The 18658-nt window shown below is 35.6% G+C and overlaps 1 protein-coding gene across 4 annotated transcripts in view; it reads right to left on the bottom strand.

Annotated features, from left to right (window-relative positions):
- Positions 1 to 15769: 15769 nt before the first annotated feature.
- The window catches only part of LOC127704681 (uncharacterized), a 55896-nt gene continuing 53007 nt past the window's right edge, over positions 15770 to 18658 (bottom strand). For all 4 annotated transcript variants that reach the window (XM_052208816.1, XM_052208817.1, XM_052208815.1 and 1 more), the window contains 3 exons: positions 18266 to 18510; positions 17792 to 17988; positions 15770 to 15976 (listed from right to left, as the gene is read on the bottom strand). In XM_052208816.1, the coding sequence (XP_052064776.1) occupies positions 15890 to 15976; positions 17792 to 17988; positions 18266 to 18510 (529 nt within the window). In that variant the 3' untranslated portion in view covers positions 15770 to 15889. The remainder of the gene's footprint in view (positions 15977 to 17791; positions 17989 to 18265; positions 18511 to 18658) is intronic.

Genomic DNA, 18658 nt, shown 5'->3' on the forward strand with positions numbered 1-18658 from the left:
CGGAGTATTCAAGTGTCCTCACAAATTGTAGTTACTCAAATTTCGCCATTGTTAACAGGTATGTTATAACATAAAACTCTTGGCCCAAAGGTATTTTGGGTACATAATGTACGAAAAATAACTCTAAAAAAAGACATGTATATCTTCGTCGAATTAGACTTTATGTTCTCCATTGGTATGAGGTAGTCTCAAAAAGAGTGAAACGATGATAAAGACTCCTTTACTCTAGACCAAGACCATGAAGATCCCACTACGATCTATTAAAAAATAAGATCGCGGTGAAATCGTGGTATGGTCGGCATGAATATTCAATATTTCTTAGTTTTCCAGTTCATACCACGACCTAGCTATGATCCTGATAAGATCTTGCAACGATTCCGCTACGACAGTAACACGTTCTAGTTACGATGTTGTCACGTTCTTGTTATGTCTAATAAGACCTTACCAAGACTTGCACGATCTCTGTATGCTTCTACCAAGACCTTCCCGATCGCATTACGATCTCAATACGAGTCTACTACGATCGAAGCACGACTCCACTACGTTGTTACTGCGCTCTTTGTCCCTAAAATATCTTGACTTTCCCATTGTACACATCAGTGTCCTTACGAAAACATGCTCGCTAAAGATATAAAACACACTTAGAGGTATCAACAGAATGAGGTCGTGTAACTAAGGTGGCTAAGACATTCATTTCTTAATTTGGCGTATAAATATTCGCATACGCTTAGACTCGGTAATTCGGTTTTCATACATATATATCTGGATTTCGCGCCTTTTCTCTTGTCGAGAAAATTCACTGATCAGATCGACACGTATACTGACCTTGTTAATATGAGTGAACCTGAACCGGAATCGCCTATACGAATTGAACGCAGTGAAGAACGTGAAGGGTCTACTCGATTTTCACCTGAGGATGCTTTATCGCTGTTTACCCAGAGCCTTGATTTGACTTTGATAAAGCACAAAGAAGAGCTATTCAAGGAGATTGACACGAGAATTGGTGTTAAAGAAGCTGAAAGTATACCTCCGGTAAAACAGACTCCTAAATTCAGATACGACGGTAATGAAAAACAATTTAGTTTTAACGGTGAACGTTTAGTAGAACTTGAAAAGACCCTTAAGCTCATAGAGAAATACTCTCCGGCTTTAGCCATTCAGTACCTAGAAAAGAGCATCAAAGCCCTAAAGGAAAGAAATAAGATTCTTCGAATAGCTGACAAATACGGTTGGGACGTCGTGGACGAATATATAGACGACCCAATTACATAGGGGACCGACGACGCAACTAAGTTAAGACAAGCTGACTACCGGGCTAAAGCTAAGAGACGTGACAAAGTAATGACCCGTCCTGCTCCTTATATTCCAGAACCAGAGAGCCCTCAAGTGACTCAAGATGAGCCTTTTCGTAAAACTTCATCAGCATCTACAAGAGAAGTACCTAGAAACTACAAATATCCGATTGGACAAGGAACACAAACCCGCACAGAACCTCGCACCGGTATCTACAACCAGAATGACTACTTCACCAGTTCACAACCAACAGATAGGTGCTACTACTGCGATGGCGAGGGTCACTGGGCCTATCACTGCCCAAAGAGACATAGGTTCCAACCAGCCGAGACCAGTGGTTCTTCAGGAGCAAAGTGATGAAACAGTTAAGTACAATTTATCTCCTTTTATAAGTCACGATCAAGATTTTGAATCTGAGTGCTCCTCAGCTAGCTCGTTTAAAGTAGATAACTTACGAAGAAATTTAGACTTTTGGAAATATACTTTTTAAAAATGCTAATACTTTTGTTCTTAACGTTGTCGAATTTGGATACCTTTTTACAAATTGCCTACGTCAGCTTTTTTAAAGAACAACAGTTCAGCTATAAAACACACATCTTTTGTTGAGTCGTCAATTATAGAATTATTGTCAACAGGTGTGATTCGTGAGGTGAAAGATCACATTCCTTTTATTGTTAATCCGTTATCGGTGTCAGTTAACGACTCAGGTAAAAAGAGATTGATTTTGGACTTGAGGCACGTTAATAAGTTTAATGAAAAAAGGAAATTTAAATACGAAGGTGTTACTGAGGCTTTGCAATTCGTATCAAATCCAGGATTTATGATAAATTTGATTTAAAATGTGGATATCATCATATTAATATACATGAAGATCATCAAGAGTTTTTAGGTTTTTGTTGGTTTTTTCCAACCGGCATTCGGTATTTCGTTTTTAGATGTTTAACGTTTGGTTTATCTACAGCTGGTCATGTGTTTTCTAAAGTTTTGAGGCCACTAGTTAAGCACTGGAGATCACAAGGTTACCGTATGATCATATATTTAGATGATGGTTGGGGGATTGAGTCCTCTTTTGAGGATTGTGTGAAGCTTTCTTAGTTCGTAAAGCGTGATTTATTGTCGGCGGGTTTTTCCCGAATCATGAAAAAAGTATTTGGGACCCCACAAAAGTTTTAACTTGGCTTGGGTTCCGTTGGCATTTGGACATTTTTAATTTGGAGATACCTGAAGATAAAATTTAGCGCTTTAAAACTTCTATAGATGATATTTTTAGCAACATCAATAATATCACCGCTAGACAATTAGCACGAGTTACTGGCAAGATAATTTCTTTTATTCCCAGTTTTGGCAACATTTGCAGGATAATGTCCAGGAATATGCTCATCCTTATCGCCGCTAGCGATTATTGGGATTTTCGTATTCAGTTAACCAACGAAGCAATCCTAGAACTAAATTTTTGGAAGAATAATTGCAGATTACTTCCCAGGAAATCTCTCTTACCCGTATCATTTCTGCCGGATAGAATTGTCTTTACTGATGCAAACGTCAAATAAAATTGTACATAAAATGTGGACTCCCGACGAGGCGAAGAAAAGCTCTACATTCAGAGAACTTTCAGCAGTATTTATAACCCTATTTTCCTTATTGCCTGACTTTCAAAATCGTTTGGTGAAAATTTATACAGACAATCAAAATGTAGTTAAAATTGTGCAGGGCGGGAGCATGAGATCAGAATTACAAGAAATCGCTTTGAAAATATTTAATCTGTGTATTCACAATTGCATATCCCTTGAAGTAGAATGGGTTCCCCGGGAGCTTAACACCACTGCAGATTTTTACAGCAATTTTTTTACTTTAATGACTGGTATGTGAATGATGTGTATTTCAAGTATTTTAATTCTTTATGGGGTCCGTTCGATTGCGATGTTTTCGCCGACTACAACAATCACAAATTACCTATTTTCTTTTCGGCTTATTGGTGTCCTGATACAAGTGGTGTTGATGCTTTCGGGTTTTCGTGGAATACTTATAACTGTTGGTTAGGTCCTCCTGTTCATCTTGTAGGTAGAACATTGAATCATATGTTAATTTGTAAAGGAAAGGGTACTATCGTTGTTCCGAAATGGACTTCGTCATGTTTTTGGCCTATATTGTGGTCATCATCGAACAACCAATACAAATCGTGTGTAAAGGATTTTGTAGAGTATGTTAAACCATCTGGATTTTTTTGTCAAGGTTCGGATAAAAACAGCATTTTCATCCATTCTCAATTAACTTTCAACGTTCTCGTATTAAAGATCGATTGTTGTTAAATCCGTAAGTATATCACTCCATATCCGTTTGTATTTTTTTTTTTTTTTTTGTATTTTTTTTTTGTATTTTTTTTTTTTTTTTCTCAATTATATGCTCCTCAGCTAGCTCGTTTAAAGCAAATAACTTACGAAGAAATTTAGACTTTTGGAAATATACTTTTTAAAAATGCTAATACTTTTGTTCTTAACGTTGTCGAATTTGGATACCTTTTTACAAATTGCCTACGTCAGCTTTTTTAAAGAACAACAGTTCAGCTATAAAGCACACATCTTTTGTTGAGTCGTCAATTATAGAATTATTGTCAACAGGTGTGATTCGTGAGGTGAAAGATCACATTCCTTTTATTGTTAATCCGTTATCGGTGTCAGTTAACGACTCAGGTAAAAAGAGATTGATTTTGGACTTGAGGCACGTTAATAAGTTTAATGAAAAAAGGAAATTTAAATACGAAGGTGTTACTGAGGCTTTGCAATTCGTATCAAATCCAGGATTTATGATAAATTTGATTTAAAATGTGGATATCATCATATTAATATACATGAAGATCATCAAGAGTTTTTAGGTTTTTGTTGGTTTTTTCCAACCGGCATTCGGTATTTCGTTTTTAGATGTTTAACGTTTGGTTTATCTACAGCTGGTCATGTGTTTTCTAAAGTTTTGAGGCCACTAGTTAAGCACTGGAGATCACAAGGTTACCGTATGATCATATATTTAGATGATGGTTGGGGGATTGAGTCCTCTTTTGAGGATTGTGTGAAGCTTTCTAAGTTCGTAAAGCGTGATTTATTGTCGGCGGGTTTTTCCCGAATCATGAAAAAAGTATTTGGGACCCCACAAAAGTTTTAACTTGGCTTGGGTTCCGTTGGCATTTGGACATTTTTAATTTGGAGATACCTGAAGATAAAATTGAGCGCTTTAAAACTTCTATAGATGATATTTTTAGCAACATCAATAATATCACCGCTAGACAATTAGCACGAGTTACTGGCAAGATAATTTCTTTTATTCCCAGTTTTGGCAACATTTGCAGGATAATGTCCAGGAATATGCTCATCCTTATCGCCGCTAGCGATTATTGGGATTTTCGTATTCAGTTAACCAACGAAGCAATCCTAGAATTAAATTTTTGGAAGAATAATTGCAGATTACTTCCCAGGAAATCTCTCTTTCCCGTATCATTTCTGCCGGATAGAATTGTCTTTACTGATGCAAGCGGCTTCGCTTGTGCGGGGTTTGCTGTTCAAACGTCAAATAAAATTGTACATAAAATGTGGACTCCCGACGAGGCGAAGAAAAGCTCTACATTCAGAGAACTTTCAGCAGTATTTATAACCCTATTTTTCCTTATTGCCTGACTTTCAAAATCGTTTGGTGAAAATTTATACAGACAATCAAAATGTAGTTAAAATTGTGCAGGGCGGGAGCATGAGATCAGAATTACAAGAAATCGCTTTGAAAATATTTAATCTGTGTATTCACAATTGCATATCCCTTGAAGTAGAATGGGTTCCCCGGGAGCTTAACACCACTGCAGATTTTTACAGCAATTTTTTTACTTTAATGACTGGTATGTGAATGATGTGTATTTCAAGTATTTTAATTCTTTATGGGGTCCGTTCGATTGCGATGTTTTCGCCGACTACAACAATCACAAATTACCTATTTTCTTTTCGGCTTATTGGTGTCCTGATACAAGTGGTGTTGATGCTTTCGGGTTTTCGTGGAATACTTATAACTGTTGGTTAGTTCCTCCTGTTCATCTTGTAGGTAGAACATTGAATCATATGTTAATTTGTAAAGGAAAGGGTACTATCGTTGTTCCGAAATGGACTTCGTCATGTTTTTGGCCTATATTGTGGTCATCATCGAACAACCAATACAAATCGTGTGTAAAGGATTTTGTAGAGTATGTTAAACCATCTGGATTTTTTTGTCAAGGTTCGGATAAAAACAGCATTTTCATCCATTCTCAATTAACTTTCAACGTTCTCGTATTAAAGATCGATTGTTGTTAAATCCGTAAGTATATCACTCCATATCCATTTGTATTTTTTTTTTTGTATTTTTTTTTTTTTTTTTTTGTATTTTTTTTTGTATTTTTTGTATTTTTTGTATTTTTTTTTTTTCTCAATTATAACTTTCCGTCTGATATTATCATTCAATTTGCGACAAGATCGGGTTTGTTATTTTGTTATTCCTAGAGCGTATTTGGCGGCAAGTTCCGTGTTAACATTTCTTTTCTTGAATTATTTTTGGGGCAAAGCCCATAATGGTTTTGTTATACTGAGTTTATTTTTGAAAAGTCCCGTTTGGTATTATTATTGTCGGTGTTATACTAGTAGTTTGCGACAAATCCTGTTTGGGCATAACATTTATAAGAATTTGTTTTGCGATACGTACTTGTTGAGCATAATCAGAATTGGGAGTTGCATTTAATATGCATTTTATAGAGATAAAACCGTTTATACCGTCTTGTGCACTTACTAAAGTCCCGTTTGGGCATAACTTTGGTTTATTTAGTATTTTATTTTTATTTCAGAGATAAGTCCCGATTGGGCCCTCTCGTATGCATACATAAGTCCCGTCTTGGGCATTATTTAGATTTATTCCGTAATTGTTCTATAATGAAGAGATAAGTCCCGTTTGGGTCCTCTAGCACACTTACAGCAGTCCCGTTTGGGCATTGTTTTGTTTTGATTTATTTTGAAGAGATAAGTCCCGATTGGGCCCTATAGCAGGCATACACCGAAGTCCCGTTTGGGCATTATTCTGTTTTATTTTGTTCGGTTTGATTCGACAGAGATAAGTCCCGCTTGGGCATCTAGCACGCATGACTAGTGTCCCGTTTGGGTGTTACTTTATTTCATCATGTTTTGACGAATTTTACAAAGATTAGTCCCGTTTGGGCCCTCTCAAAATACCATTTAGTTTAATTTTGTTTTATCTTTATCTAAACACATTCAGTCTGTTATTATACTTGTATATCAAAATCGAGATTATCTTTGAATAAATTCATTTACATATAGTATTTCACTATATGATTTTTTAAATATAATTAACTTCTTTTCAATTTATTTTTCAGTTTAGATTCAAACATTCGCATTGGGAATCCTTAAAGCAATTTTCAAATCCTGACTTGAAAGCTCTACAGTTTCTTTATGTTCAGTAGTAACTGCTTCAAAAAGTGAAAATACTTTGAAGAAATATAAAGGATATTTTAAAAGATTCAAATACTGGTGCTTAAAGTACAATCTGCCATTTTTGCCTACCACCGTTTGTACTGTTGCTATTTATCTTAACTACTTAATTTAATCTAGAGTTTCCACTGCCGTTTTAAACGCAGCGTACTATTCAATTAAGTGGGAACATGATCTTAATTTATACGACAGTATATTAAATGACAAATTACTAGACATGATATAAGAAGGTGGCATAAGATTGTTATCTAAACCTTTGAAAAGGAAAGAACCCATCACCCCTACGATTTTGAAGAGTATTATTGCAAAATTCGACAAAAATGACGATTTGCCATGGTTGAGGATCTGTGCTATGATGCTGTTAGGTTTTGCTGGGTTTCTAAGACACGATGAGTTGGCACACATCCGATCTTCTGATTTAACGTTCAACGATTCTCATCTACAAATAAACATTCAAAAAAGTAAGACGGATAGATATCGACAGGGTAACACTATATTAATTTCTAGAACTGGCACAAACCTTTGTCCAGTTTCTATGCTACAGAAATATTTTCGCGTTGCAAGTTTGCCCGTTGGAAGCGACGAATACATCTTTAGAGCTCTGTCGTATTTTAAATCTATTGATAAGCATAAACTAGCCTGCAAGAATAGGCCTTTATCTTACAATCGAACTAGGGAAATTATTTTAGATGCACTTTCTGACAATGGCCTAAATAGATCTTTATTTGGCCTTCATAGTTTAAGGAGCGGCGGTGCTACAGCAGCTGCTAGTAATTCTGTTCCCGACAGGCTTTTGAAAGCTCACGGTAGATGGAAGACAGTCAAGGCTAAAGATGGTTACATTAAAGAAAATTTGGAAAAAAGACTTAAAATTTCTCAAAATTTGGGATTATAAATCTGTGATTAGAAGATCCTACCTTTCTTTGTTTTTGTCGAAACTGATCAGTACAATTTCTCATCCCACATTGCTTTTTGTTTTATTTACGTATTATTAAGACAATCTTTATGTTCGTATGAGTATAGCGAAGAAGAACATAAATTAATTTCTTAATTTGGCGTATAAATATACGCATACGCTTAGACTCGGTAATTCGGTTTTCATACATATATATCTGGATTTCGCGCCTTTTCTCTTGTCGAGAAAATTCACTGATCAGATCGACACGTATATTTTGCATTCATGATATGTTATTAAATAGAGTTATCTCTTTTTCTGATTGAACGTTTTTATATTTGTAGATTTCCTACCATTATTCGGAGATTCGGAGACCATGATTTACATGACCAGAATTGTCACAATTTATTTATTTTAAACTGATCAGTACAATTTCTCATCCCACATTGCTTTTTGTTTTATTTACGTACTATTAAGACAATCTTTATGTTCGTATGAGTATAGCGAAGAAGAACATAAGTAGTAGTATCGTAGTGAGGTCGTACTGTGGACGACAAGCGCATAGTAGCAGCGCATTATTGTCCTCCTCATCGCAGTATAATCGTATCAATATCGTAGTAGAAGCGTAATGAAGACGAAGTGAAATCGGAACAGTCGCAGTGAAATCGTAGTAAGGTCGCAGCGAAATATTTTCCCCGATCACACCACGTTTCCTATACGATGCTTCTTTGCCCATCCCGATCTTACTACGCCCTTACTACGACCTCCCTACTACGACTGATGTTTTTTTACGACTGCACTACGAATGTTCAAAGTTAGTCGTAGACCACGACCATGAAAACTTGGCACGTCCTTACTACGACCTTACCACGACCACCAGGATCTTACTCACAATTTCTGAGGTCGTTGAAAGCGCCTCTACAAGACCTATATAGTTATACCCCGTGACACCCCTCATTATTTTTCTCTAGAAGCCATTGAATAGACCAACCCCCTGTTTTTAACAATTTTTTTTTTAATTTTGAGCTCTAGTTTCCGATTTTTGATCATAGCGCCCTTCGATACCTTGCGCAAAAGATGCGCCTGTTATTCTTCTACAAGACTTATATAGTCATACCCCGTGACACCCCTCATTATTTTTCTCTAAAAGCCATGGAATAGGCCAACCCCCCTGTTTTTAACAATTTTTTTTTTAATTTTGAGCTCTAGTTTCCGATTTTTGATCATAGCGCCCTTCGATACCTTGCGCAAAAGATGCGCCTGTTTCTCCTCTACAAGACCTATATAGTCATACCCCGTGACACCCCTCATTATTTTTCTCTAGAAGCCATGGAATAGACCAACCCCCCTGTTTTTAGCAATTTTTTTTTAATTTTGAGCTCTAGTTTCAGATTTTTGAACATAGCACCCTTCGATACCTTGCGCAAAAGATGCGCCTGTTTTTCTTCTACAAGACCTATAAAGTCATACTCCGTGACACCCCTCATTATTTTTCTCTAGAAGCCATGGAATAGACCAACCCCCTGTTTTTAACAATTTTAAATTTTGAGCTCTAGTTTCAGAATTTTGATCATATCGCCCTTCGATACCTTGCGCAAAAGATGCGCCTGTTTCTCCTCTAGAAGACCTATATAGTAATACCCCGTGACACTCATCATTATTTTTCTCTAGAAGCCATGGAATAGACCAACCCCCTGTTTTTAACAATTTTTTTTTTTAAATTTTGAGCTCTAGTTTCAGATTTTTGAACATATCGCCCTTCGATACCTTGCGCAAAAGATGCGCCTGTTTCTCTTCTACAAGACCTATATAGTCATACCCCGTGACACCCCTCATTATTTTTCTGTAGAAGCCATGGAATAGACCAACCCCCCTGTTTTTAATAATTTTTTTTTTTAATTTTGAGCTCTAGTTTCAGATTTTTGAACATAGCGCCCTTCGATACCTTGCGCAAAAGATGCGCCTGTTTCACCTCTACAAGACCTATATAGTTATACCCCGTGACACCCCTCATTATTTTTCTCTAGAAGCCATGGAATAGACCAACCCCCTGTTTTTAACAATTTTCTTTTTTAAATGTTGAGCTCTAGTTTCAGATTTTTGAACATATCGCCCTTCGATACCTTGCGCAAAAGATGCGCCTGTTATTCTTCTACAAGACCTATATAGTCATACTCCGTGACACCCCTCATTATTTTTCTCTAGAAGCCATGGAATAGACCAACCCCCTGTTTTTAACAATTTTTTTTTTTAATTTTGAGCTCAAGTTTCAGATTTTTGAACATAGCGCCCTTCGATACCTTGCGCAAAAGATGCGCCTGTTTCTCCTCTACAAGACCTATATAGTCATACCCCGTGACACCCCTCATTTTTTTTCTCTAAAAACCATGGAATAGGCCAACCCCCCCTTTTTTTAACAATTTTTTTTCAAATTTTGAGCTCTAGTTTCAGATTTTTGAACATAGCGCCCTTCGATACCTTGCGCAAAAGATGCGCCTGTTTCACCTCTACAAGACCTATATAGTTATACCCCGTGACACCCCTCATTATTTTTCTCTAGAAGCCATGGAATAGACCAACCCCCTGTTTTTAACAATTTTCTTTTTTAAATGTTGAGCTCTAGTTTCAGATTTTTGAACATATCGCCCTTCGATACCTTGCGCAAAAGATGCGCCTGTTATTCTTCTACAAGACCTATATAGTCAAACTCCGTGACACCCCTCATTATTTTTCTCTAGAAGTCATGGAATAGACCAAACCCCTGTTTTTAACAATTTTTTTTTAAAATTTTGAGCTATATATATAGTTATACCCCGTGACACCCCTCATTATTTTTCTCTAGAAGCCATGGAATAGACCAACCCCCTGTTTTCAACAATTTTCTTTTTTAAATGTTGAGCTCTAGTTTTTTTTTTTTGAACATATCGCCCTTCGATACCTTGCGCAAAAGATGCGCCTGTTATTCTTCTACAAGACCTATATAGTCAAACTCCGTGATACCCCTCATTATTTTTCTCTAGAAGTCATGGAATAGACCAACCCCCTGTTTTTAACAACTTTTTTTTTAAATTTTGAGCTCTAGTTTCAGATTTTTGAACATAGCGCCCTTCGATACCTTGTGCAAAAGATGCGCCTGTTTCTCCTCTACAAGACCTATATAGTCATACCCCGTGACACCCCTCATTATTTTTCTCTAAAAGCCATCGAATAGGCAAACCCCCCTGTTTTTAACAATTTTTTTTCAAATTTTGAGCTCAAGTTTCTGATTTTTTAACATAGCGCCCTTCGATACTTTGCACAAAAGATGCGCCTGTTTCTCCTCTACAAGACCTATATAGTCATACCTTGTGACACCCCTCATTATTTTTCTGTAGAAGCCATGGACTAGACCAACCCCCCTGTTTTTAACAATTTTTTTTTTAAATTTTGAGCTCTAGTTTCAGATTTTTGAACATATCGCCCTTCGATACCTTGCGCAAAAGATGCGCCTGTTTCTCCTCTACAAGACCTATATAGTCATACCCCGTGACACCCCTCATTATTTTTCTCTAAAAGCCATCGGATAGGCCAACCCCCCTGTTTTTAACAATTTTTTTTCAAATTCTGAGCTCTAGTTTCCGATTTTTGAACAAAGCGCCCTTCGATACCTTGCGCAAAAGATGCGCCTGTTTCTCCTCTACAAGACCTATATAGTCATACCCCGTGACACTCCTCATTATTTTTCTCTAGAAGCCATGGAATAGGCCGACCCCCCTGTTTTTAACACTTTTTTCAAATTTTGAGCTCTTGTTTCCGATTTTTGAACATAGCGCCCTTGGATATCTTGCGCAAGAGATGCGCCTGTTTCTCCTCTACAAGACCTATATAGTCATACCCCGTGACACCCCTCATTATTTTTCTCTAGAAGTCATGGAATAGGCCAACCCCAATTTCTGTAAATGTGTATCTTAGTTCAATTAAACAATGACATCAAAGGTGCCGTATTTTACAGGGAAGGACTACTTTTACATACGTTCTAAATGGAAGTGGGTGCATTGGTGGTTTTACACCTACAAATAATCCGTTGACAGATACAGATTTACTGTGGTACTGAATATTAGCCTAAAAAGGGATGTGACTTGTTTTATCAATGGATGGGATAAATACCATTTCATGATAGAGTTGAAATTGCAATATTTGGACGGAATGTCTGCCTTTTTAGATATTTTTCATTTAACGGCCGTTGCTGTCTTATTCATTTTTTCGGTTGTTAGATATATCGCCTTATTGTTCGCTGGCTTATTGTTCGCTAGTTATTGTTCGCTAGCTTCAGCCTGGTACCCACTTGGTATTAATGTCATACCCCGTGACACCCCTCATTATTTTTCTCTAGAAGTCATGGAATAGACCAACCCCCTGTTTTTAACAATCTTTTTTTTAAATTTTGAGCTATATAGTTATACCCCGTGACACCCCTCATTATTTTTCTCTAGAAGCCATGGAATAGACCAACCCCCTGTTTTCAACAATTTTCTTTTTTAAATGTTGAGCTCTAGTTTTTTTTTTTGAACATATCGCCCTTCGATACCTTGCGCAAAAGATGCGCCTGTTATTCTTCTACAAGACCTATATAGTCAAACTCCGTGATACCCCTCATTATTTTTCTCTAGAAGTCATGGAATAGACCAACCCCCTGTTTTTAACAACTTTTTTTTTAAATTTTGAGCTCTAGTTTCAGATTTTTGAACATAGCGCCCTTCGATACCTTGTGCAAAAGATGCGCCTGTTTCTCCTCTACAAGACCTATATAGTCATACCCCGTGACACCCCTCATTATTTTTCTCTAAAAGCCATCGAATAGGCAAACCCCCCTGTTTTTAACAATTTTTTTTCAAATTTTGAGCTCAAGTTTCTGATTTTTTAACATAGCGCCCTTCGATACTTTGCACAAAAGATGCGCCTGTTTCTCCTCTACAAGACCTTTATAGTCATACCTTGTGACACCCCTCATTATTTTTCTGTAGAAGCCATGGACTAGACCAACCCCCCTGTTTTTAACAAATTTTTTTTTAAATTTTGAGCTCTAGTTTCAGATTTTTGAACATAGCGCCCTTCGATACCTTGCGCAAAAGATGCGCCTGTTTCTCCTCTAGAAGACCTATATAGTCATACCCCGTGACACCCCTCATTATTTTTCTCTAAAAGCCATCGAATAGGCCAACCCCCCTGTTTTTAACAATTTTTTTTCAAATTCTGAGCTCTAGTTTCCGATTTTTGAACAAAGCGCCCTTCGATACTTTGCGCAAAAGATGCGCCTGTTTCTCCTCTACAAGACCTATATAGTCATACCCCGTGACACTCCCCATTATTTTTCTCTAGAAGCCATGGAATAGACCAACCCCCCTGTTTTTAACACTTTTTTCAAATTTTGAGCTCTAGTTTCCATTTTGTGAACAAAGCGCCCTTGGATACCTTGCGCAAGAAATGCGCCTGTTTCTCCTCTACAAGACCTATATAGCCATACCCCGTGACACCCCTCATTATTTTTCTCTAGAAGTCATGGAATAGGCCAACCCCAATTTCTGTAAATGTGTATCTTAGTTCAATTAAACAATGACATCAAAGGTGCCGTATTTTACAGGGAAGGACTACTTTTACATACGTTTTAAATGGAAGTGGGTGCATTGGTGGTTTTACACCTACAAATAATCCGTTGACAGATACAGATTTACTGTGGTACTGAATATTAGCCTAAAAAGGGATGTGACTTGTTTTATCAATGGATGGGATAAATACCATTTCATGATAGAGTTGAAATTGCAATATTTGGACGGAATGTCTGCCTTTTTAGATATTTTTCATTTAACGGCCGTTGCTGTCTTATTCATTTTTTCGGTTGTTAGATATATCGCCTTATTGTTCGCTGGCTTATTGTTCGCTAGTTATTGTTCGCTAGCTTCAGCCTGGTACCCACTTCCACGTTTTAATTTCATCCCAGCGGTCAGAACTTCGTCTCAATCTATTAGACTATTGAAGCGCACAATGATCTTTCTCTTCTCTTTCTCTCCCTTTTTTCCTGGTAGCCTATGCACGGCTTGGAACAGCATTTTTTCGATGCGCTCCTTAGATATCTCTTAAGTTTTTTCAAAGAAGATCCTGACAAGTAAATCGTTCACTTTTGGCATCTTGGCCAAGGGGGTTCCGCCCACACCTCTTATCACCAAGTTCCATTTTCGGCCCCAATACTCCAGCATTAAACGTTCTTTTTCTTCTGCTGTGTTTTTCCCCTCAATATCAGGGATGAGTGTGTTGTGTATATCTTGTATACTATCATCCATAAGTTTAGCATGAGAATCAAGGTTTTCTACATTGTCCCTTATTACCTTGACCTCTGTTTTCATAATTTCGACATCCCCCTCTAACTTAAGGTGCTATCTTGCCAAGCATTCGGACACAGATTTTGATTCATACAGTTGTTTTAATGTCTCGTACCTTTCGTGTTCCCATAATTATCAACCGTAGCAGTATAATATGCAAAATTGACTATCGACTCGCGAATCTGTCTCCGACTACTGACATCTGTTTACACGGGAAATGGATTTCGGTCTACTTGAATGCTCTTTTTAAAATAACGTTTGTAGCAATGAAAGTCTTTTTTTATTAGATATATGTCCTTAAAACAGACAAAGTTGTTTCTAGATCATCTATTGTTTCTATATTAAGACCTACTCATAACTCACATAGACTTATTAACTAGTTTTTCAATGAAAAGGCGGAGAGTATAAAAAACACCACTTCATGCAATCTCCATGCTACCGAAAGCCATATTATACAACTTTATCTCAATTATATGAGATATTATTATGTAACTTTATTTAATATAATTATGCGTTAAAGACGTGTTTTTTGTACTAGAATTTCAAACTAATGGAACAAAAGAGTAAATGTTTCTGCCTAAAACCATTAAGAAATATTTAAGATGGTAATTGCATAGAAAAGCGCCAATTGACAACAACACACGATTACTATCAAATGATGTTTCGACAAACAGTTTTCATTATAATCGGACTAAATAATGACCTAACACCTTAACGTTCAATTCAAAGGATAGAATTTTTCACGAATATTAATATTAAAAGTGATACAGTTTTAGCCGATAACAGTTCCTGAGGAAAATAACATTGTCGATATTTACATAAGTGTAACTTTAATTTTCGTTTGTTTCGGTATTCTGTGTTGAATTTTGTTATATCTTATTTTTCAAGCTTTTATTGGTATATCGAAATGTGTATCCTTCATATCATTTAATAGTATTTGCTGTTGATAAATAAATGAATTATGATCAATCAATAAAGGTATAGTATTTTTCCGATTGTGCCTTCTTCAAATAAGGTTCATGTATAAATCGATTCTCTCAAGTGAGCCAGAAGCTGATACTTTTTTATGTTATCTGCGTTTACCACCGGTTTTTATTGAGATTCTTGTAACAAGTTCAAAATATATGATACCAAATTCGCTTTCCGTCCTTCTTTTTAAAAAAATATGTAGAAGAAATTTTCCATAATGATTTTCTTACACCCAATAAAAAAATTGAACAAACGTTAGATGATGTATATTCGTATCCACTGTAATCAAGAATTTGATGTGAAATTGGTGATAACATCGAGATGTAAATGATATTGTATATACATGATAATGGCAAAGTATTTCGAGAAAAACCGTACATACTAGCGGAAAGAATGGATAACAACTGTCATATTCCTTACTTGGTACTGGCATTTTCCACCTATTTCAACCTTTTGACCCCTAAACCATACTCTAGTTTGAACAATCATTTGCCGAGAACAAAGTTTTCTTTAGAGATAAGAAATAGTTTTCTAACACCGATCGAGAAATGTGAAAAAAAATGCATGAAAATGAGAGAAATCAATTCTCCTCAATTGAATAGGTTGTAAAATTGGTTGCAATGGGAATAGTATCGGAAAAAAACAAATCATCAAACATTATTGTTCTTCGAATGAGACTAACATTTTAAATTTTCTATATAAAAGACTATCCAATAAATCAAAAGCAAGCAAATATAAACACTCTTGAATAGGATGATATATATTTCTAATCGAATAAAGAAAATACAGTAGGATACATGAAATACTTAACAAATGTACAAAGACGTGAATGCAAATTGTAAATTACTGTTAATATTTTGTAGCGTATTTCAAATATTACTCCTCGCAGGATCAAGGTAATAGAACTTTTTTTCAAATATTTTCTTGTGTGTTTCTCCAACTAAATCTGTTACAGACTACAAAAAATATTGCATTGATTTAGTAGGGTGAAAAAATGTCAAATTCATGTCTTATGTATGTACCTTTAAATAAAACATGTGCATTTTCAAATCATTGATGTGAAGTATTCATTTATATGGGGTAATCGCATTTTGATACAAACCATTCATGGCTTAGAGATTGATCCAGAGAAGTTTAGTCTACACTGGAAAGATGTATATTTGAAGTTATGAAGTGACGCATAATCTATATGTTCTTGTGGAAGCAATGTATTCCAGTATACTCTCTTTTAATCCTTACATTAATACCTACGATGCTGATAAAGTGTTTTTTTAATTAATGATGACTGTTTGAAGGTGATAAATTACACAATATTAACATTTGCATTGTGCATGTTTCCGAGAAAAAAAACGTTGACTTTTTCCTTTAGCAGGAGACATAAATATAAGAAGATGTGGTATGAGTGCCAATGAGATAACTCTCCATCCAAGTCACAATTTGTAAAAAGTAAACCATTATAGGTCAACGTACGGCCTTCAAAACGGAGCCTTGCCTCATACCGAACAGCAAGCTATAAAGGGCCCCAAAAATGACTAGTGTAAAACTTTCAAACAGGAAAACCAACGGTATAATCTATATAAAAAACGAGAAACGAGAAACACTTTTGAACCACATCAACAAACGACAACCACTGACTTAGGACAGGTGCAAACAAATGCTGCGGGTTTAAATGTTTTAACAGGCGCCAACCTTCACCCTAATTTGAATGTAACATCACAGCATAGAAAACACACTATGAAATAATAATTGAAATGGCTTAACTCAATCAAAAAACATATTAACAAAAGTAATCATACACTGAACGAATAAATTTGATCTCTGACACAATGTAAATACAATATAAATAAAAAAAAAGGGGAGGACATGTACGTATACCCTTTCGACATGTACATTTAAGTTCGTACGATTGCATAATATTTTTTTTTTTATGCGTGTATATTTTTTTTATTTACGAGTTTATACTTTTCATGGCGGTCTCATAGGAGATTGTTCGCGTCGAATATAAAATACATCAAGGCTGTTGAAGACCAGCAAATAATGTTTGGCCGAAAGACATGGAGAGAACGAGAAATATTTAGTAAAACATAAATTATTACAATTATTCCGTTGATAAGAACCTTTAGATAACAATTCTTAAACTTTATCTAAATACCTACGTCCACCCAAAAATAAATTTCGTCTAAGTTAGAGATAAAGCATGCAGATAATCGTGGTGATTCTGTTTAATAGATTGCCAGACTTTTGACAAAGATAAACTTAATTCAGACATTCCATTTAACGTTTACACAGCTATTACCAAAACATCTATAAAAACTGACATAAATAAGATTTACAATTTAACCAATTGTACATATTTGAACGTAACAAATTTTAAGGTTTACCAGTGGTCTTGCGCAGTTTGTAAATAAGTCCATATTTTACACAAACGGGCACATCTCACAGTTTTGTCACAAGGTTAACATATATACGGTTTAACAAAAAACCAACAATAGCGTTATAATTTCGATGTACTAAAATGTCTAGCGATACATTGCGCCGTAATGCCAAAAAGGTGGGTTTCCCACAACTTCTTTCATTTAATGTGTACCATTTTTAATATTAAGTGATGTGACAATGTATTACATGGAGTTTATGTCGTAGTGTTGTTTAACGTTAAACAAAGGATAATCTTCAATATGATTTTGTTGAAAAGACTTGTTTGAACATTCATTATTTTAATTTGTTTTTAAAATATGATTATATTGATATAAACTGGTCAAAACATATCTTACCGTTGAAATTGTTTTCCAATACGTGTCAAATTTTTCTCTGGTGAATGTCGCGATTTCACTTCTAGCCATTTTATGACACAGCAATAACAGTTCTGATAATGCAGTGTATTCTTTTTTTTCAATATTGCAGTAAATTCTTTGGCTTAATAAAAGTTCTATCATCAAAGTTAAATTAAACTTTCTTGTATTCTGCTTGGCTGAAAATAGAAAAATAAAAAAAAAAAAAAACTACCGTTAATTATTTTCAAAATGTATATGAATACTGTTTTCTTATTCCTGGGAATACTGATGATAATACTCTGCTTTTGTTATATACATGTATAATTGTCGTCATTGTATTTTTTACAGTGCCATTTCCATACTTATTTTCCTTCATTATTTGATTTATCACTTCATACCTCAGATAATAGACATACTGATAACAATTATACCAGCAATACAATTTTGTTTATATATTTGTAGTTGGCTTATTACCTTTTGCATCCTTTTCCTGACACAACGCATCTAATCTAATCAGGACACAGCGTTCATTCCTTGGTGTCTTGTTCCTTTTATTATGCTGTAGTATATTCCTAAAATCGTTGGAACTCAAATCAAGGATTTTAAAGGGATGTGATGATGGGAATATAGAATCAAATTTAAAACGGACGGCTTGAAAAACAACCCTGTACAATAGATGTATTATTCTTAAGTGGTAAATTTCTTCATTCGTCATGGTCCTAGAAAAAGAATAAAACGAGTTTAACGTTAACGAAAATGTGATTGTTGTACCGATTCAAACATTCCGATTGTAGTAATTTGATTATATTAAGTTTACGCTTGTCCTTAAAAACACTTGGAATGGTAGTCATGTGCTCTAGATGAAAA

This window comes from Mytilus californianus, unplaced genomic scaffold (genome assembly GCF_021869535.1).
Source record: "Mytilus californianus isolate M0D057914Y unplaced genomic scaffold, xbMytCali1.0.p SCAF_6, whole genome shotgun sequence".
Lineage (NCBI taxonomy): Eukaryota > Metazoa > Mollusca > Bivalvia > Mytilida > Mytilidae > Mytilus > Mytilus californianus.